Raw genomic sequence first — 23,375 nt, 5'->3', positions numbered from 1 at the left:
CAATTAAAAAAATAGACACAACACCCTGGGGCAAAGATCTGCCCACATTGCAGTGTTGAGGAGGCAGTGGATTGAAAATTGCTCCTTCATGCAAGGATTTCAATTTGGCGAGGGTCTGTGGAACACATGAGTTGTTTTTTCTCGATAGTACATTGTAAGCACAGACCATAATCATCATGGTTCATGACATCCTATTATACTGTCCTTGACCGCATTCTTGATGTCACAGTCCGCCACTGCAGCGAGCAGCGCTGGCACACATCGATTTTTTCTGCCCAGGCAGCACGGTGCAACGGAGTGTTGCCATGCTGGAAGCAGTTAATTTTACAGTGTAAAGCAGAACAGGATCAGCATGGTTCATGACACTCTAAATCCGGTTCTTTACCGTATTCTTGATGTTACAGTCCGCCCCTGCAGCGAGCAACTCTTGACACACCTCGATTCTACCTTTCATGGCGGCTTTGTGCAACGGAGTTTCGCCATCCTGGAAGCACATGCAAGAAACAACAGTACTGGAAAAAGCTCTTGATAAGTCTTGTCGTAGATCACAATCACAATTGTAAATCAAAGCAAAACAATGCAGAGTGGAATTCAACAGTTTGTTCATATGGTACTACTTGTCTGGTACTGCCGTGGACATGGAAATCCGGTCGCACGTCTAGCGGTCCCTGGGCGCTGCCCATGTAGCCTTGATTCGGTACGCGTAGTCTACGGTACACACATGCAGTGCACTGGTCATATTGGATAAACATGTGCACTGCATGCAACGTTTTGTACTCACTGAGAGCGCCGTCCCGGTCATTCGACTGGATTTTCATGTCCAAGACAGTATTTTCTTTTGGGTTTGCGTCCTGGTGGGAATTGGCATTTTTGTGGTCGCTGTGTGCAGGTCCAATATGGCATTTGGTACACTAAAAGACGGTCGCTAGTCACGCAAGGCAGGTACAGTTTCCTTGTAGAACTGTCCATGCATGGAAAAATGCTGGTTAAAAGCAGATGGTGGCTAAAAGCAGAGGTCGCTTACACCAGGTTTTACTGTATAGTGAAATCTGGCCAAGTTCATACGTCCACAGATTTGTAGTATATGTCTAGTATGGTATTACTTATGATTTCCAGAAAAGTCACCGTCAACTGAATCAGCTGTGGGCCAAAACCGAGCAGAATTGCTCATGCACCCTGTCAACATGTCGGAGACTCATAACGTCTCCGACATGTTGATATAGAGCTGCGCAAGGAACAAAATGAGTAGGGCTGAAACGATCGTGATATTTCCTTAGTGGCTCAGCTGATATCATAACGATCGGCTTATCGGCTTAGCGACATATTTCCACGCACGTAATACAATCATGTACAGTCATGTAATATTGTCATGGTTACTTGAATTTATTTTTCAAATTCCAATAAAGTAATAATTATGTCATTATACGTGATATGTTGATTGCAACAGGGATATTTTACTATCCTTTCTAATTTGAGCTGCCACAAATAACTTCAAAGTACACAATTCAATACAGGCATGCACACACACAGACACACACACACACACAGACACACACACAGAGACACACACACACACACACACACACACACATACACACACACACACCTGCACACACACACACCTGCACACACACACACACACACACACACACACACACACACACACACACACACACACACACACACACACACACACACACACACACACACACACACACACACACACACACACACACAAACACACACACACACACACACACACACACACACCTGCACACACACACACCTGCACACACACACACACACACTCACACACACACACACACACACACACACACACACACACACACACACACACACACACACACACACACACACACACACACACACACACACACACACACACACACACACACACACACACACACACACACACACACACACACACACACACACACACACACACACACACACACACACACACACACACACACACACACACACACACACACACACACACACACACACACACACACACACACACACACACACACACACACACACACACACACACACACACACACACATACACACACACACACCCACATGACAACACTCACACACACACACACACACACACACACACACACACACACACACACACACACACACACACACACACACACACACGCACACACGCTCACACACACACGCACTTCGAAAACTGCAGCAGTTACACTGATGGCAATGGAGGCTCTGCAGCAAGCTCCTCTGCGGATGCCTCAATCAGGTCAGCAGCGACTTCCTCAGCTGCCGACAGCAAACGTGTGGAGCGGTGCAAGCTGGGGAGAATCACGTTCTTCCTCAGAAAGATTAAGGCGTCAACATTCCAAGGGTGGAGGGAGCTGCGGGTTTTCGTAACGATGGCACCAGCAGCGGAGAAAACGGATTTGGATGGCACAGACGAGCCAGGAATGGCCAAGAATTTCCTGGCCACGGGTGCCAACAGCGGAAAGCGGTCGCTGTGCACTTTCCACCAGGCAAGTACATCAGTCTCCATGCCTGTTGGCTCCTCGGTAAAGAACACAGCAAGCTGTCGCTCAGCCTTTTCCAGGTTATCAACTGGCTCGTCATGCCCATCGTCGACGTTCGCTGTGGTGCTCATCAGTTGAGCAAGGCTGCTCAAACAGGGCTTCTTCGCAGCTGGCTCAGTAACGCTAGAAGGCGGGCATGTGGGCAGCTTCTCGCTGGCCAGTTCAGCAAGATCTTTCTGCACTTGGATGCGCTGTTCAACCTCCAAGAAGTTCAGGTTCCGGAACCGAGGATCCAAGGCGCTAGCCAGGACCCCCGGACTCCGGACATCCAAATTGTCGTGGCTGAACTTCACCTTCAGCCGTGAAAGTAGATTCGTCGCGAACGACCGTGCCATGGTGGAGTCTGTTTCGGAGCATTATTGAGAGTGTGACGTACGATTGCTGGCAATCTTGGTGGCAAGCTCAAACGGCTTCAGAATTGTGACAAGGTGTTCAGCTGCGGCCCATTGCTGGTCCTTCAGCTGAAGGTCACGGTGTTCCTTCTTTGGAGTGCAGCTGCTGTCCGACAGCACAACCGTCAATGCTTTTCTTAGCTGTAGGGGGCGGCTCAACATGAAGAAGGTGGAATTCCACCTTGTAGGCACGTCCTGGACTATGGTTAGTGGCTGCTTGGCGCTGTCGAGCTGCAACTGCTTGAGCCTCAGGTGCTCAGCCGACACAGACGAATGTTTAAAGTGCCCTACCAGTTTGCGACTGCAAGCCAACAACTTGTCCAGGCCCTTCGTTTTGTCGATGGCGTTCCTGATAACGGTCTGCAACATGTGGGCCATGCAGACCTGGTTGTCGATATCGTCATCACGCAAAATAGCTGCAGTGGCAACCATGTTTCGTGCCTCATCGTGAGTCACACAGCTCACTTGTTGGCGTGGAATGCCGAAAGCATCCACAACGGATAGCAGATGTACAGCCAGCTGTACACTGGTATGGCTGCCGTGGAATTGGTTAGTCTGCTGGACACAGCTCACCAGAGACCAATCTCTGTCAATAAAATGTGCAGTGTATGTGACATAGCTCTGCGTCGCCATAGAAGTCCATCCATCGGTGGTGAGGGCTATGCCACACACTTCCTCGTTCTCCAGCAGCTTTTTCAGGTCAGCGATCCCTATTTCATGGCGCTTGCGCAGCAGCGAACTGAAATGAGTTTGCGACGGGAATGGGAAGGCAGGCTCCACAAACTTCATCAGAGCAACAAACCCACGATCGCCAGCGATGGACAGTGGTCTGGTGGAGTCCACGATTCAATCAAGAATCAAGTCGGCGGGCTCCTCGGAGCGACCGGACAAACAGGGACGACTGGTGGAAGTTGCCGAGTTCACAACTCAATTCGACAAGCTGCTGCTGCTGCTGCGCTTCTCCGCTGCCACCGATGACGCATTACTAACATCTGACTCAGTAGTCGCACCCGAGGAGTGAACCAATTGGAACTTTGAAGGGTGAGCCGATTTCAGATGAGCGAACAGGTTGCTGGTTCCGCTCTGTCGAGAGTAAGTCTTTTTACAAAGTTTACATGTGTGCCTCTCCACACCGCGATCAAAATACGTCAACACACCAGACATTGCTTGCCTGGAAAACGCCATGGCAGTCGGACGATACCTACCTACAATATGACTACGAGTGTCAGAGAGAAGACGAACTACAAGTAAAAGGAAAACTACAATCTGCACCTAATCACCTTGAGCAACTAGTATTTCGTCTGTGCTCGTCGTTCCGCAGTGCACCGTAGAATGTTTACAAGTGCAGTTCAGTTCACATGGTTCACGGCCAGTCACACTCACCGTGTAGTAAACACTGACAGTCTGTGAGTGTGACTGGCCGTATAGACCCGAGTAGATATTGTAGACCGCGCAAGTAGTTCCGCTGTGCACCGTACCAAGTCAACTAGCATGACTGCACTGACTGACTAGACTGTACATCACTGCAGAAGGGCCCCACACGCGAGCCGCCGCCGGTGGATGAATAGTAGTAATATTTACACACTTATCATCCAAATATGTACTCATTTCAAGCCGATAAGCCGATAGCGAGTAAAAATACTAGCTCGGTATCTTTTCTAACGAGTAAATACCGAGTAATCGGTGTAATCGTTTCAGCCCTAAAAATGAGTAACGCAACTTGCAGAAGTCTTAACTTCCCTGCTTTTGTGCTTTGCTCTCCAAACAAGTTTGTGCAACTTTTTGCTTTTTGGTTTCCGGATCAGGCACACAAAGTTCTTGTTTCTACTCTTCCCGAAGTCATTCCAAGTTCTTGTACAGGTAGACTCCCTCTAATTCGAATACGAAATAATTCGAACATTCCATGTAATTTGAACTTTTTCGTCGTACTGATCTTCTGCAAGTCACTTCAAGTTAAATTCGAATGCATAATTCGAAGTACGAAAAGTGCGCCCGCTGGATAATTCGAACTCTGCCTTCGTACAGAAGAGCAGTTTACAGTACAGTGACTATGTCCTTCGAGCGCTTATTTCGAAGTGAGATGGAGTTGCTCTACTCGTAATTCGAAGTTCATTTTTTCTCCTTCTCTAGCCTGGATTTCCATGTCCAAGACAGTACTTTCATTGCATGTTTGCCATTAGTGTACAGACATACATGTATGTCATTTTGTCTTATCAGTGTGTAGTTATACAAATTGGATCAACACCCAGGATGTGGTAGGAATGTGGCTAGACATGCACATATTCAAGTGCAGTGATGTAATCTGAACTGGTCCAGGGTGACAGCTTTGCACTTTATTAGTTCGGATTTCAACACTCACAACCGTACTTGCTCACTGTTTGGGTTTCAGTGCATACTTTCAGAGTGTGGTGAAGGTAAGTTACGTAATAAAGGCAGAGAGCCGCGCACTGACCCATAACCACAGTTGCATACTCTTGTTTATGCACTCTTGCTACTATCCACGAGGATGGAGTCTGTGCTGCACTAGCCTGTGGCAATGTAAGATACAATATACATGTCGGAATACCTTTCTGTTTCCAGCTCACGCTCCAAAAGTTCTCCTGTATGCTCCTCCTGCAGTCGTTCCGAGTTTTTGTACTTCGACGTACTAGCCCCTCATACGTGTAATGGATGGAACATAATAATTTTTGTTCTGTCGGGACCTGCTGAGGTGAAAGATTCTGGCATGATAGCGTCTCTCTACACTATACCAAGCAATGGGAGCGTGACCGATTTTGAGAACAATAGACACAACACCCTGGGGCAAAGGCCTGCACACATTATAGTCGTGAGGATGCCGTAAATGAACATTTCCAGTTAAGACAGGATTCCACTCGATCGGGTGAAGGTCAGGGAACACATGATTTATCGTACGTTTATTGTACAGTGCAAACACAGAACAGGATTATCCTGGTTGATAACACCCAATGTTACTGTGCTTTACCGCATTCTTGGTGTTGCAGTCCGCCCCTCCAGCGAGCAGCGCTTGACACACATCGAGTTTACCTCTCCTGGCGGCAACGTGCAACGGAGTGTCGCCAAGCTGGATGCACACGCAACAAGCAACAGTAGAGGAAAAAGTTCTCAATGAGTTAGATTGTGGATCACAGTCACAAATGTAGATCAAAGCAAAACAATTCAGAGTGGAATTCAACAATTGGTGGATACGGTACTACTTGTCTGGTATTTACATTGCATGATTGCCATTAGTGTACAGACATACATGTACACTTATACCTCGGTTATCCAGACCCCAAAGTTACGGGTATTTCAGGCTACCGGACAAACTTGGGGTGAGTTTCAGTGTAAATGTTACTACTCTTTGGGCAATTTTTGTGGAAATAGTGGCGACATATGCCATATTTATGGCCATTCCCCATCCAAATGTATGTGATTCCCTTTTTTCAATTTTTTTCCATTTATAACACCCTGATTTGTACCAAAAAGCTCATGATCCTGAAGTTGATCGCCCGGTATTTCAAAAAAAGAAAGAAAAAAAAGCTTCCAGCCGAGTTCCACGCGAACCGTGATTTTTTTGCCCGTATAAGCGGCAAAAACCCCGTACGCGGTACGGTATCTGCAAAAAAAGGGAAGAAAAAAAGGCTTATTGTGAGAATTATTGGTGGAATTACGGGAATAATCGGTCGAAATTTTGAGCAATGCTCAAAAGAATTATCGGTAAAAATGCGAGCATATTCCGCGGAGGCCTACCGGCCAGCGAAAACCAGCACTTGTGTACTTGATATCAATCATCAAAATGTGACGTCAAAGTTTGGGACGCGCAGTGAGCTGGCTTTTGAAGATTCTTTTTCGATCGAGTGGGTGTCTTTGTTGTCAAAGGAGCTTCAAGTGTCTTCAAATGTCTCTGGTCAATTGATTTTAGCGCTACGTGAGAGCTCGTCACACGGAGGTTGAGTTTAGACACAGCGATGGCGACAGGTGTCGCGACAAGGACTTAGGTCCAGAGTTGTCAGCGTGAGACTCCCTGTACGAAGCGGCGCTGAAAGTTAGTTCGCGATCAGAATTATTTCTTTGGTGGCGATCTCGCTGAGTTTGTCCAGCAGTGGCGAGTCTCATATGCATAGCAACGAAGAGCCCTCATAAAATCGACACTGGATACTGATGGCGACGATAGTCAGTGCTGGAGTAATAGCGACTGCGAGGAGAAGCTGAATGTCGACCCGCTGAGCGATCCGTATTTCTACATCGACAACAATGATGTTGCAGACACTGATGGAGGGCTTCTCACGGCGCAAAACAAAGCATAGTATTATCAGTACTCTACCTTGCCAGACGACGCCAAGCTGGCTGCTGCCTGTGCTGAGAAAGGCGATCCCTAAAAAGTCAAACCGGCTGAACGCGTTGGGGCAACATCTTCACGTGCTACAAAACGCGAATATTCGCTCATATCATTGAAATACAATTAAGCTGAAATCATGGTCTGAGTGAAAGTGTGCAAGGGAGTGGATGTCAGTGGTATTCGTCAGTACATCTATCAGTATGGCAAGCTTTGGGACAACGCTCAAACTGCCAGCACAGAGGTCCCTGAACACAATTTGGAAGGCCAGCCACCAATCATCGTTTTGCACGCTGGTGTTGTAAAGAAGGTAGTGGTGTATACGGAATATCGTCACACTTCTGAACTACTCATGCCTGCAGCACCAAGAGGGCAAGTCTGACTTGCATTCTATTTACTTACATGTATCTGTTCCACATCACAATCAGAAACTGTAGGATCAACTTGCATGGAGTTACTGGGCATGGATGCTGCGCCAACTGTACCGAATCTTGACCTGTGTGACTTCAAACTCTATTTTCCATGCTTTCGCTCATCAGATTGCCACCAAACTTAATAACTGGATTAATAGTGCAGAATCAATTTTGAGCGAAAAATAATTTTTGAAAAAATTACATATGTTCAGGTTTCTGCTGGCTGGGGCTCACATGTATGTCATAATTTCTTATCAGTGTGTTGTTATACAAACGAAGTAGCGGTGAGGCATCCTGCAGCTTCATAACTCGAAGAGAATGGGTGAGCACACATGCTCATTCCCTGGGCACTGCAAATTCACAACTCATTTCATTTTACATAATCATTTTCAACGTTTCAGCAAATTGCCATCATCAGGATGCATATGAAACGTTGAAAATGATTCTGTAAAATGAAATGAGTTGTGAATTTGCAGTGCCCAGGGAATAAGCATGTGTGCTCACCAATTCTCTTCGGGTTGTTATACAAATTGGATCAACGCCCAGGATGTGGTAGGAATGCGGTTAGACATGCACATATGCAAGTGCAGCGATGTAATCTGAACTGGTCCAGGGTGACAGATTTGCACTTTATTAGTTCGGATTTCAACACTCACAACCGTACTTGCTCACTGTTTGGGTTTGAGTGCATACTTTCAGAGCGTGGTGAAGGTAAGTTACGTAATAAAGGCAGAGAGCCGCGCACTGACCCATAACCACAGTTTCTGTTCTTTGCTCGCGAAACCAGTTTGTGCAGCTAGTGCACCTAAACCCTATGTGAGGGTTCTTGTATGGAAATCCTGTATTCACATCTGGAATGCTCGATGTTCTGTATGCAGAGCCTACTATTAACGAGGATGGAGCCTGTGCTTCACCTAGCCTGCAGCAATGTAAGATACAATATACTTGTAGCTCGAAATACTTTTCTGTTTTCAGCTCATGCGCCTGAAGTCCACCTGTAGACTCCTCCCGAAGTCGTTCCGAGTTTTAGTACTTCGACATACTAACCCTTCATACGTGTAATGGATGGAACATAGTAATCATTGTTCCGTCTGGACCCGCTCAGGTGAAAGATTCTGGTATGATGGCGTCTCTCAGGAATATACCAAGCAATGGGAGCGTGACCGATTTTGAGAACAATTGACACCCTGGGGCAAAGGCCTGCACACATTGTAGTCGTGAGAATGCCGTAAATGAACATTTCCGGTTAAGACAGGATTCCACTCGATCGGGTGAAGGTCAGGGAACACATGATTTAACGTACGTTTATTGTGCAGTGCAAACACAGAACAGGATTGTTGTGAACCCTCTAAGATTGTCTAAATTGTCAGGATCGTACGACCACACGGCACGAGGACAACTCTTTTCCTTTACACAGTATATTTCACTTCATCGAATAATTAACAATGAACACTAATAACACCAGCTATTTATAGCATGCAAAAAAAGCGTACATGCAAAACATACGCATATAAATCTGGACATAACAGCGTATACAGCAAAAACGCACACAGCGCATATAGCGTATGCCATGCAGCAACAGCAGCGGTACGGCGGAGTCGAAATACAACATTGCAACGAATACAATGCCATAAGCGCGAAGGCCTTTCCCAATTGAGAACTGGTGGTTTGCAACATTCTCCCCACCAAAGGGCTTCTCACCGCCGTACAACAATGCACACAAGTCAAAAACGATCCGGGGCTCTGACTACGCGCCCAGAACGCGTCATCTCCTGCTGCCGTGGTGGTGGTAACGGTGCTGACGGTTCATACGCTGGCTGCTGAGGGACGATAGCAGGTTGAGCGGTATCTGCAAGCCCAGGAGCCACGTCCTGTGACGATACTTCTAACGGCACTAACCTTTGGATCGGCCTCAACAGGGTACTGGTACTCAACTTAACCTTGGCAACACGACGCTTACCATCTCGACCAGGGAATAACTGGATGATCCGTCTCAAACGCCAGAACTGTTTAATCTTAATCTGATCCCTCCCGGGTGATTCAGCGGCAATTTTGGAGTTTGTGCTTCTGACACTTTCAAAAAGGATTTTTTGCCTTTTATCCTACAAGGATAATTTGATATCGTACTCCTAATGCAGGTTTAGCGAAACCCAGCCTATTGACGCGGCTGCACATTCGTAGTACATACCTCATACGATGTTCCTGTCTTATGATCGGGAAAAAAGCTGCCGTCAACTGAATCCGCCGAGGGCCAAACCAAGCGGATTAGCATGCACTCTGCAAATTTAAGGGCACTCACGTCAGGTGAAAGATTCTGGTATGATGGCGTTTCTCAAGAATATACCAAGCAATGCAGGGATGAATTTATCCGGTATCGCATCGCAGTTTGCGATTCAACATCGATCAAGTGCGACTCAAAAATCACAGCGACTCACAGGAAACTGCGATGCATAAACAGCACTGCATACTAGCTCGCGCAGTCAGTAAAAGTGATGCTGTGACTGTGTCGTACACTCACTACACCTGTACAGTGCACGGACCCCGCTTTTTTCTCAGTAAGGTGTGATTTCTAGTACTGAGTACATGTACCTGTGAACTGTGGCTGGCTCTGCGTGCACATACTGACTGCATGTACTGGTGTCCTACTTGAACTACACGTACCACTTTGCGCGGCTTTCATTCAGTAAGTAAGTTCAGGTACATTCCGTACTGACAAGCATCATCTTTCCTCCACGATCCCGTTGGAGGTCTTGTTTTTTTCTCTTCTTTCTGGTTTACTTACCTCTTTTCGTGATATTATAGCTTTCTGCTTGTAGCCATTCGGTCTTTCTGGTCGTGAGGAAATTTTGGAATCGCGTTCGTCCTTCTCTCTGACAATTGTCCAAGCTGTAGTTTTTGTCTAGTCTGGTTCTGCCTCCAACATGTCTATACGACAGAGTACCTTTGAGAAGTGGGTCCCCGGTGGCAGAGGTCGATGTCGAGAGGAAATGGCTTCGTTCTGAGAAAGCTACAGGTGCAGCGGTGACGTTAATTTTCTGCCAGCTATGCAGACAGCACGAGTCCTCCCTCCGTGGACTGAAAAATTTTAGTCGGTCTTTTGTGGACGGGATTTCGGGGACTGCTCTGAAGAAGGACAATGTGGTGAAACATTCGAAGTCGGATATGCATAGCAAGGCGGTAGGAATGTCGGTCCTGGAGGGACTTTTTCGTGGAAGAAAAAGTGCTAATCAAAAATCAAGGACTGCTACGCATTTTGGTGTTTGCGTCGCGAAAACTGCTATGCAAAAAAATGACAGTAAATTCATCCCTGCAATGGGAGCTTGACCGATTTTGAGAACAAAAGACACAACACCCTGGGGCAAAGACCTGCATACATTATAGTCATGAGGAGGCCGTCAATGAACATATCCGGTTAAACACAGAACACATAGCCAGCAATCGCATGTCATCACGTACATTGAAAATCAACATTATTTTGCGAATCGACCTTTTTTTCAGGATCATTTTTCAACGAGGACGAAGCAAAGTCGGCCGAACGAAGCCTAGAGGAAGAAAATCACCCTCTCCACTTCACCATCACGATACTGACATAGATACGAGATGAAACAACTAAAATATCCACAAGAAAACTGTACGGCCATCATTTTGGTCTGACTTTGGTCTGAGAATTTCTATCACGATCAAAAATGTACGAGGAGCACTCAAAAATAAGCCACAGACGTACCTAAATCGCTATCTACTCCTTTTTCAAGGCACAAACAAAAGTCGACTCTCCACTTTCAAACCAGGAACCAGACATACCAGTGGTCCTTTTCAGCTGCTCCACGAGCGCAGGAAATGTTCACCAAGGGGCGCAGAGCAGCATCCATTCCAGAAAAAGAGCTAAAATACGAGTGAGACTGCATGCCTGAGTACATGAGTACATGTATGAGTACATGCAGAAAATAGTCAATTTCAGCGTTTCTGCTCCAAACAGCAACTAGCTTCGACTAGAAACAAAGATTACACCAAAGGATCAAACAACAACCATTTTCTGCAGTTTTTTTGCAGATGGCTTCCTTGTGCTTGGCCCAGCACGCCAAATATCACACCTCGGAGGAGTTCAAAAATTACAACTCTCAGATGTCCTTGATTGCTGGCCATGGGATTATCCTGGTTCATAACAATCAATGTAATTGTGCTTTACCTCATCCTTGATGTTACAGTCGGCCCCTCCAGCGATCAGCGCTTGACACACCTCGAGGTTATCTCTCCTGGCGGCATGGTGCAACGGAGTGTCGCCACGCTGGATGCACACGCAAGAAACAACAGTAGAGGAAAAAGTTCTCAATGAGTTAGATTGTGGATTACAGTCACAGTTGTAGATCAAAGCAAAACAATTCAGAGTGGAATTCAACAGTTGGTGGATATGGTACTACTTGTCTGGTATTTACATTGCATGATTGCCATTAGTGTACAGACATACATGTACACTTATACCTCGGTTATCCAGACCCCAAAGTTACGGGAATTTCAGGCTACCGGACACAATTTGGGCGAGTTTCAGTGGAAATTTTACTACTCTTTTGGCAATTTTTCTGGAAATAGTGACGACATACGACACATTATCTATGGCCATTCCCCGTCAAAATGTATGTGATTAGGAGTTATGGACATTTCGAAGTTACGGGCAGTGCCCGGATAAACAAGTTATGAGTGTATTTCATATTGTCGGATCATTGTGTCGTTGTACAAATTGGATCAACGCCCATGATGCGGTACGAATGCGGCTAGAAGTACACATATGCAAGTGCAGTGATGTGATCGGAACTGGTCCCTGGTACCAGTTTTGCGCTTTAAGTCGCATTTCAATGAAGAGAATTGTATCGCTGCCTTAATCTGATCCCTCCCGGGTGATTCAGCGGCAATTTTGGAGTTTGTGCTTCTGACACTTTCAAAATGGATTTTTTGCCTTTTATCCTCCATGTATTTATTTGATATCGTACTCGTAATGCAGGTTCAGTGAAACCCAGCCTATAAACGCGACTGCACATTCGTAGTACATACCTCATACAATGTTACTGTCTTATAAAAAATAAATAAATTTATCAGATGGCACGTGATTGTTGCCCGTACTCCAGCGAATCAGCAACTTTCGCGCCGCGGGCAATAATATGCGATATTGCCCGCAAAAAAATAGTTTATTTGCCCGCAAAAAATAGTTTATTTCAGGTATCTTGTGACTACGACGACTCTGTAGACTGTACGACTCACGACGAGTCGCAGTGTAGCGTTGAGACGAAGATGGAATAATTTTTGGAGATGGACATCCCGGCAATGGACATGGCCTCGGACGTCTGCCGTGTGGTGCTTGCAGGGATCATTTTGTTCAGTCATGTTTGCAGCCTGACCGTCGGTAAGCTTGTGGATAAGATTCAGTTCTGCTCGAAGTGGTACTGTGATCACAAACAATTATTTAGGAAATAACACAAATTCAACTCAGCGTCGTGCGTTTTCAAATCCTCGCAAAGTCACTGCCTGTGTGTGGTCTTCATGTGCCACGCAAAACTCTTACCAGGCTCATCTGTCCTCTGCCTTCACCTTTGCTTGAACAACAAACACAACAATTCAGGGATGTTTTGCAATGAAAAATACAGCTATCTGGAGCTGAAAAAAAGAAGACAAATTGTCCTCAGAATTACACACCAGGGAGTCGTCAAATACTTGTACTTGTTGCAGTACTGTATGTGACAACTGATACACATGTAAACATGAAGAAACTCTTTGTGGTAGCACTCTTATTTTTTCAACTGAAATTATGATTCTGCTGTATTTTATTGTCGTTGCCATGTCTATTGCTATGACGATGCGGTGCCGGCACTTTTTTTCTGTCTCCGTCTTTCAGTACTGTATACTCTCTGATGGCCTGTAGCAGGCTTTTTGTTAGGGTTTAGGAGAAATATCTTCATTTTTCCTGTTTGATAATGATAGCACATCAATATACATTGTGGTCATAATGTGTTGGCATTTGGGCTAATTTCAACAGCAGCCCAATGGTCTGCTCTGTGTGCCATGTGATAAATTTGTTATCGCATGGTTGCTGCGGGCCTTATGGCATATTATTGCCCCTCGAGGTTAGCCCTCGGGCTAACCTCGCGGGGCAATAATATGCCATAAGGCCCTTGCAACCATGCGATAACATAATTAGACATATTCGACGGGGTTCGCGTACCGGGCAGGTCAAGAACAAGGTGTCGTACAACTCCCTGGTCAAGAACCACCTTTCACGTCGGCTGAAGAGGTGCTCCAGTCCATCATGGACTCGGACAGTGATGACTGGAGCTGCGATAGTGAAGGCGATGACTCGAATGCGAACGTAGCCGTCCGCGATCGTGACAAATTTCGCAACCAAGTCCGCCGTGGTCAATGTCGTACCTACTGCCGTGGTCGCCTTGGACGGCCCTGAGGATATCGGAGGTGTCGATGTCGAGTTTGAGCAGGGCGCAAGACAACAAGTCGGTTTGAGTTGATACGACTAATTACAAAAAAATGGCCCGGCAAACCGCGTGCATATGGCCTGGCACTGAAAGGGATTTCAAAGGATCAAACAGGGAAGCGAACTGCCTGAAAGGAGATAAAAATGCCACACCCACCAGGCCTCAAATCCGGGACATTGTTTTTCATGAGCAAGGCTCACAAAACACTTCCTTTCACCTCTCGTAGTACGTTCCAGAAAACTCACCGTTGTTGGTCCCCCGGGAGAGGGAAAAGACCCAAGCGCCATCTGCATGTGTGGCATGTGTTGTGAGCCGCATTTGGAGTGAAACACTTGTCAGCACCTTCTGGGTTCGACCTGGTCCCATAGCTCACATATTTAGAGCATTTTTTTCTCAACACGACTGTTCACACAGGATGGGGCTGTGTTCCCAAAAATACGTTAAAGAAAATGGACAAAACAAATCAAATACAAACAAGAACACGATATGCAGCGAACGCACAGGAGGGAAGTGAGAAATGGCAACTAGTTTCAAGAGATGTTTAGAGCATTGCTCATGACAAGCAAGGTCCCGGGTTTGCGTCCTGATGGGTCTGGCATTTTTTTGGTCGCAGTGTGCAGGTCCTATATGGCATTTGGTACACTATTAGACGGTCGCTAGTCACGCAAGGCAGGTGCAGTTTCTTTGTAGAACTGTCCGTGGATGGAAAACGCTCGTTACAAGTTCATACGTCCGCAGATTTGTAGTACATTTTTAGTATGGTATTACTTATAATTTCCAGAAAAGTCACGTCAACTGAATCAGCCGTGGGCCAAAACTGAGCAGAGTTGCCCATGCACCCTGTCAACATGTCGGAGACTCATAACGTCTCCGATATGTTGATATAGAGCAGCGCAAGGAACAAAATGACGTAGGGCTGAAACGATCGTGATATTTCCTTAGTGGCTCAGCTGATATCATAACGATCGGCTTATCGGCTTAGCGACATATTTCCACACACGTAGTACATGTAATATTGTCATGGTTACTTGAATTTATTTTTCAAATTTCAATAAAGTAATAATTATGTCATTATACGTGATATGTTGATTGCAACAGAGATATTTTACTATCCTTTCTAATTTGAGCTGCCACAAATAACTTCAAAGCACACAATTCAATACAGGCCGTAACGTTACGCATGCACACACACAGACACACACACTACATACACACACACCTGCACACACACACACACACACACACACACACACACACACACACACACACACACACACACACACACACACACACACACACACACACACACACACACACACACACACACACACACACACACACACACACACACACACACACACACACACACACACACACACACACACACACACACACACACACACACACACACACACACACACACACACACACACACACACACACACACACACACACACACACACACACACACACACACACACACACACACACACACACACACACACACACACACACACACACACACACACATGAGCACACTCACACACACGCACACACACACACACACACACCTTGGTCCTTGGTAACACTGCCATCAAATGGTCACGTGTCCCCTGTGCAGGGGTCGACAGCACTGAGTTCAGCATTGGACCCAGAAACGCCGCTCTACTTCCTGGACAGGAAATTAGCACACCTATGCAGGTCGAAACCACGGGATGACTTGCAGCAGCGACCGCAGCCGAGACAATGCGCTCTGCAGCAGGGCAGGGCAACCCGCTGTTTCCGGACCGAGTCTGCCGATGCCACAGCCGAGACCGGCGCCAATTCAGCAGCCGAGTTGGAGAGACACTTATGCGAAGCTAGCCCGCCAGCACTCAAGAACCATCTCCCGCACGCATTACATAGTCGGCTGCCGGACTGCTCAGATATGGGCTTCCTCCTCTCGGCCAGGCACTTGTGGCGATTCTTGTATTTCTGGTGGGCGAAAGTACGCTGGCAAACATCGCAGAGCACAGAAGTGTCACGCTGAGCCGATCGCGGTACTGGTTGAGCGGAATACGCACTGCGCCATTTCCCACGCTCCTGGGCGAGGTCGTACCATTCCGTGTGGTCGATGTTCACTGCGGAGAGGTCAGCTCTGACAGAGTCTCGCCACCGTTTCCGAGGACCGCAAGCCGGCCTCGGCGGAAGGAGCGCACCAAACAGGAGCTGGCGCGGAGTTCTATCGCCGTCCATCGTAGCTAGATGGCCTAGCCACTCCAGACGGCGGCGAAGAACACGTGTGGTAATATCCACTGGATCTCGACGATTCCAGGCCTCCAGAATGGTCTTCCTGTTGATGTGGAAGTCCCAGGTGTCTCTTCTACCGAGGGCTAATATTGCGGAAATGCAGCGAAGATGGAAGGCGGACAGCGCCGCAAGCTCGCTTTTCAGTGGTACCCAACACTCCGCTCCGTAAAGGAGAAGAGAAGCCACACATGCATCATACACCATTCGCTTCGTTGCCAGTGAAAGATCGACATCATCAAAGACAGATCGACGCAATGCTCCGAATGCCCTAGATGCTGACGCTATTCGGGACCGAGTGTCCACTGCGGTGCGGCCACCAGTATGGATGATGGAGCCTAGGTAGCGAATGTCATGCACACTCTCGACAATTTCCCCGCCAACCACCAATGGACGACGATCCTCCGGAGAAATGCCGAAGCCGACCGCCATTACTTTGGTTTTTGATAGGTTGATGGTGAGGCCGAAGCGAGTTGCGACGTCCATGAACCGGCTGAGCGCAAGTGTGGCACCATGGTGAGTTGTAGCAATAAGTGCCGAATCGTCTGCGAATTGACAGTCACGATGGATGTCGAACGACCGTGCCATGGTGGAGTCTGTTTCGCCAACCAAAATTTGAAGCCGTGTTGCCAGCTTTGTGGTGATGGGGAGCATTATTGAGAGCGTGACGTACGATTGCCCGCTGGCAATCTGGGTGGCAAGCTCAAACGGCTTCAGAATTGTGACCAGGTGTTCAGCTGCGGCCCATTGCTGGTCCTTCAGCTGAAGGTCACGGTGTTCCTTCTTTGGAGTGCAGCTGCTGTCCGACAGCACAACCGTCAATGCTGTCCTTAGCTGTAGGGGGCGGCTCAACATGAAGAAGGTGGAATTCCACCTTGTAGGCACGTCCTGGACTATGGTTAGTGGCTGCTTGGCGCTGTCGAGCTGCAACTGCTTGAGCCTCAGGTGCTCAGCCGCCACAGACGAATGTTTAAAGTGCCCTACCAGTTTGCGACTGCAAGCCAACAACTTGTCCAGGCCCTTCGTTTTGCCGATGGCGTTCCTGATGACGGTCTGCAGCATGTGGGCCATGCAGACCTGGTTGTCGATATCGTCATCACGCAAAATAGCTGCAGTGGCAACCATGTTTCGGGCCTCATCGTGAGTCACACAGCTCACTTGTTGGCGTGGAATGCCGAAAGCATCCACAACGGATAGCAGATGTGCAGCCAGCTGTACACTGGTATGGTTGCCGTGGAATTGGTTAGTCTGCAGGACACAGCTCACCAGAGACCAATCTCTGTCAGTAAAATGTGCAGTGTATGTGACATAGCTCTGCGTCGCCATAGAAGTCCATCCATCGGTGGTGAGGGCTATGCCACACACTCCCTCATTCTCCAACAGCTTTTTCAGGTCAGCGATCCCTATTTCATGGCGCTTGCGCAGCAGCGAACTGAAATGAGTTTGCGACGGGAATGGGAAGGCAGGCTCCACAAACTTCATCAGAGCAACAAACCCACGATCGCCAGCGATGGACAGTGGTCTGGTGGAGTCGATGATCCAATCTAGAATCAAGTCGGCGGGCTCCTCGGAGCGACCGGACAAACAGGGACGACTGGTGGAAGTTGCCGAGTTCACAACCCAACTCGACAAGCTGCTGCTGCTGCTGCTGCGCTTCTCCGCTGCCACCAATGACGCATTACTAACATCTGATTCAGTAGTCGCACCCGAGGAGTGAACCAATTGGAACTTTGAAGGGTGAGCCGATTTCAGATGAGCGAACAGGTTGCTGGTTCCGCTCTGTCGAAAGTAAGTCTTTTTACAAAGTTTACATGTGTGCCTCTCCACACCGCGATTAAAATACGTCCACACACCAGACCTTGCTTGCCTGGAAAACGCCATGGCAGTCAGACGATACCTACCAACAATAATTATAACTACGAGTGTCAGAGAGAAGACGAACTACAAGTAAAAGGAAAACTACAATCTGCACCTAATCACCTTGTGGAACTAGTATTTCGTCTGTGCTTGTCGTTCGGCAGTGCACCGTAGAATGTTTACAAGTGCAGTTCAGTTCACATGGTTCACGGCCAGTCACACTCACAGTGCAGTAAACACTGACAGTCTGTGAGTGTGACTGGACGTATAGACCCGAGTAGATATTGTAGACCGCGCAAGTAGTTCCGCAGTGCACCGTACCAAGTCAACTAGCATGACTGCACTGACTGACTAGACTGTACATCACTGCAGAAGGGCCCCACACGCGAGCCGCCGGTGGACGAATAGTAGTAATATTTACACACTTATCATCCAAATATGTGCTCATTTCAAGCAGATAAGCCAATAGCGAGTAAAAATAATCGCTCGGTATCTTTTCTAACGAGTATATACCGAGTATCGGTATAATCGTTTCAGCCTTAAAAATGAGTAACGCAACTTGCAGAAGTCTTAACTTCCCTGCTTTTGTGCTTTGCTTTCCAAACAAGTTTGTGCAACTTTTTGCTTTTCGGTTTCCGGATCATGCACACAAAGTTCTTGTTTCCACTCTTCCCGAAGTCATTCCAAGTTCTTGTACAGGTAGACTCCCTCTAATTCGAATACGGAATAATTCGAACATTCCATGTAACTTGAACTTTTTCGTCGTACCGATCTTCTGCAAGTCACTTCAAGTTAAATTCGAATGCATAATTCGAAGTACGAAAAGTGCGCCCGCTGGATAATTCGAACTCTGTCTTCGTACAGAAGAACAGTTTACAGTACAGTGACTATGTCCTTCGAGCGCTTATTTCGAAGTGAGATGGAGTTGCTCTACTCGTAATTCGAAGTTCATTTTTTCTCCTTCTCTAGCCAAAGGACTAACTCCAAAAAATTGATCCCTGGTCCGCTCCAGGATCGACAATAGCGTTGAAGAAACCAACCTTCTCTCGAAATTATATCCAAGCCTGTGCAAGGCAAAGTGCAACGATTTGATTGAAGACGACTTCTTCCAGGTGGTTGGCTCTCTTCGCGGAACTCAATGGCTTGTCATGCCGCGCCAGCTCATGCGCAAAGAAGTTTAGGACTGAACAACAAGTGGAAGTAACATTGTCTATGCCTATGCTCCACTTCTGTTCTTGAGAACGACGTGCTGCTCTCCGACGGGCTTTCATGACGCAGAGAAGGCAGCGCTCTTTTTTTGCCTTGAAATCGTTTCAGGACAACGGCAGCGATTGAAAACTGCTTCACTAGAACTTCGTAGAAGATGAAAATAATGCCCAATGACTTCATGTCGATCCAGTGTTTTGGTGAAATGACCTGATGTCGTTGTTCATGACCACCTATGTTTCGTTGTATTATTATTATTATACGCATGTTCGCGTTAATGTCAACCATGTTCACATCTTCGTATATGCCAGAACCAAACGATCAGCTGTATGATACTGTAGAAGCAAGAATGCATTTTAACGGTACAACACAACGGACAATATACTTTACTATGGTGATTGCCAGCATGGTCGGTGACGACCGAAACCTATGCGGGGAAATAATAGTCATGATGGAGTGGTAGATGCAAACTGTGGCCTTCCTCAATATAGAGCACGGCAGAAGTCTCTCCATGTTTCGATGTTGCAAATAAAATGTGCAAAAATAATGAGCACGCAATTTCGAGCATTTTGACATACATATCAGTACATGGGACTGCATTTTGGATAATTAGAAGTTATGGATAATTCGAATTTAGTGCCTGGCAATTTGAGGTTCGAATTAGAGGGAGTCTACCTGTACTTCGACATACTAGCAGCTGATACATGTAATGGATGGAACATAATATTGTACCACCTGCACCTGCTCAGGTGAAAGATTTTGGCATGATGGCGTCTCTCATGAATATGCCAATCTTGCACATCTTGTACACAACGGGAGTGAGGCCAATTAAAAAAATAGACACAACACCCTGGGGCAAAGATCTGCCCACATTGCAGTGTTGAGGAGGCAGTAGATTGAAAATTGCTCCTTCATGCAAGGATTCCAATTTGGTGAGGGTCTGTGGAACACATGAGTTGTTTTTTCTCGATAGTACATTGTAAGCACAGACCATAATCATCATGGTTCATGACATCCTATTATACTGTCCTTTACCGCATTCTTGATGTCACAGTCCGCCCCTGCAGCGAGCAGCGCTGGCACACATCGATTTTTTCTGCCCAGGCAGCATGGTGCAACGGAGTGTTGCCATGCTGGAAGCAGTTAATTTTACAGAGTAAAGCAGAACAGGATCAGCATGATTCATGGCACTCTAAATCCGGTTCTTTACCGTATTCTTGATGTTACAGTCCGCCCCTGCAGCGAGCAACGCTTGACACATCTCGATTCTACATGTACCACTCCTGGCGGCATCATGCAACGGAGTGTTGCCATGCTGGAAGCACATGCAAGAAACAACAGTAAAGGAAAAAGAGTTCTTGAGAAGTCTGAGTGTAGATCACAATCACAATTGTAAATCAAAGCAAAACAATGCAGAGTGGAATTCAACAGTTTGTTCAAATGGTACTAATTGTCTGGTACTGCCGTCGACATGGAAATCCGGTTGCACTTCTAGCGGTCCCTGGGCGCTGCCCATGTAGTCTTGATTCGGTATGCGTAGTCTACGGTACACACATGCAGTGCACTGGTCATATCGGATCAACAAGTGCACTGCATGCAACGTTCTGTACACACTGAGAGCGCCGGTCCCGGTCATTCGACTGGATTTCCATGTCCAAGACAGTATTTTATTTTGGGTTTGCGTCCTGGTGGGTCTGGCATTTTTTGGTCGCTGTGTGCAGGTCCAATAATTATGGCATTTGGTACACTATTAGACGGTCGCTAGTCACGCAAGGCAGGTACAGTTTCCTTGTAGAACTGTCCATGCATGGAAAAATGCTCCTTAGAAGCAGATGGTGGCTAAAAGCAGAGGTCGCTTACACCAGGTTTTACTGTAGAGTGAAATCTGGCCAAGTTCATACGTCCACAGATTTGTAGTACATGTCTAGTATGGTATTACTTATGATTTCCAGAAAAGTCACGTCAACTGAATCAGCAGTGGGCCAAAACCGAGCAGAGTTGCCCATGCACCCTGTCAACATGTCGGATACTCATAACATCTCTAATAATTATGTTGATATAGAGCAGCGCAAGGAACAAAATGAGAAACGCAACTTGCAGAAGTCCTAAGGGAGCATCTCATAAGTTCGCATTTTGTTTCTAAACATAACGCATTTCGAAACGGGGGTAGGGAGGTAGCGCCCTTTTCGAATAGAAAAATGACTGTTGGCACATTTTCTGGAACTGTACAATCTACTACCGTGCTAGATCCCTGCAGCAAATGAGTGTGTTTTGGTGGAGATCTACCTGTGTTTGCAGATCAGCTAACCCTTGCACTACATGCATGCAGGCTACTCAGGCGTGTCAAATATCACACCAGCCTGATCAAACCGTGTACATGTGCCTGGCCAGCATTTATAGCAGTACAGTTGTTGTGGAGGAACTATGTTTATGTGCGTGTACATGTCATTGATTGTACTTGTACGCAGTAAATGTGGTACTACTGTATGCCATTCACGACCGCTCTAGCAAAACATTCATATCCATGTACATGTACATGTTACGAATTTGTATTACAACTATGATTTACGCATGTCGTTGTATTTGGTTCTTGTCTTGTGGAGTCCAGTGTCTGATGTCATATATGGTCTAAGTGTACGCGCGAGTATGGTGTGATGTGTGACGTTTATGGTATGTGGTGCATGCAAGAGTACGCGTTGTCAGAGTGTGAGGATCTGCTTCCGTCTGTGTGAGAGTGACTGTCAAGTGAATGCTGTACATGCGCAGTGCTAGTTTGGTCTGGGAATGAGAGTCATGTGTGATTCGTCCGTGGTCTGGTTGTCTTGGTCTTGGTCATATGTTCTGTACGTATTCGTCCCTGATTGGTCGTCTCGAGTTGTCGTCGGCTTATTACTGCTTGTTCGTTGTTGTTTCTTCGAATCTTTTCTGGAGTCTTTTCTGGAGTCTTTTCTGGAGTCTTTTCGAGAGTCTTTTCCCGGGAGTCTTCCCGTTGTCCTTTTCGTCCTCACCAAGTTTGTCTCTCTCCTCCTGCACCCTCGTCATTTCTTGGTATAATATAAGAGTATTGAAGATACAATCAAGAGTTTGCGTTGTTGTGTGGCGGGGGCCAGGGGGAGAAGCATTTCCTTTACAGTGGCGCCCAACGTGGCGCTCAAACCCACGACCCTGAGATTAAGAGTCTCATGCTCTACCGACTGAGTACAATCATGTACATAAGCATACCATAGCATGGGGCCGCATGGACGTGTACAGTAGATAAACACAGAAAATGTGCGATAAGACTTTCGAATAGAGGGGGGAGGTAGGGGGAAAAGTCTATTCGAAATACGTTACGTTTGCAAAATAAATGCTAACTTATGAGATGCTCCCTAACTTCCCTGGTTTTGTGCTTTGCTCTCGAAACAAGTTTGTGCAACTTTTTGCTTTTCGGTTTCCAGATCATGCACCCGAAGTTCTCTTTTCTACTCCTCCCAAAGTTATTCCAAGTTCTTGTACAGGTAGACTCCCTCTAATTCGAATACGGTATAATTCTAGCATTCCGTGTAATTCGAACTTTTTCTTCGTACCGATCTTCTGCAAGTCACTTCAAGTTAAATTCGAATGCATAATTCGAAGTACGAAAAGTGCACCCGCTGGATAATTCTAACTCTGTCTTCGTACAGAAGAACATTTTACAGTTCAATGACTATGTCCTTCGAGCACTTATTTCGAAGTGAGATGGAGTTGCTCTACTCGTAATTCGAAGTTCATTTTTTCTCCTTCTCTAGCCTGGATTTTCATGTCCAAGACAAGACAGTATTTTCATTGCATGTTTG

The 23,375-nt window shown here is 46.6% G+C and overlaps 1 protein-coding gene across 1 annotated transcript in view; it reads right to left on the bottom strand.

Moving 5' to 3' along the window:
- Window positions 1-23,375, bottom strand: part of LOC135829711 (uncharacterized) — a 113,838-nt gene that overhangs the window by 41,297 nt on the left and 49,166 nt on the right. Inside the window, exons 14-15 of the mRNA XM_065342103.1 lie at window positions 20,771-20,875; window positions 11,922-12,020 (exon numbers count right to left, since the gene is read on the bottom strand). Coding sequence (XP_065198175.1) covers window positions 11,922-12,020; window positions 20,771-20,875 — 204 coding nt within the window. The remainder of the gene's footprint in view (window positions 1-11,921; window positions 12,021-20,770; window positions 20,876-23,375) is intronic.

This window comes from Sycon ciliatum, chromosome 13, assembly GCF_964019385.1.
Source record: "Sycon ciliatum chromosome 13, ocSycCili1.1, whole genome shotgun sequence".
NCBI lineage: Eukaryota > Metazoa > Porifera > Calcarea > Leucosolenida > Sycettidae > Sycon > Sycon ciliatum.
Note: the sequence above shows the minus strand (reverse complement) of the source record. Positions and strands in the feature narration are given on the sequence as shown.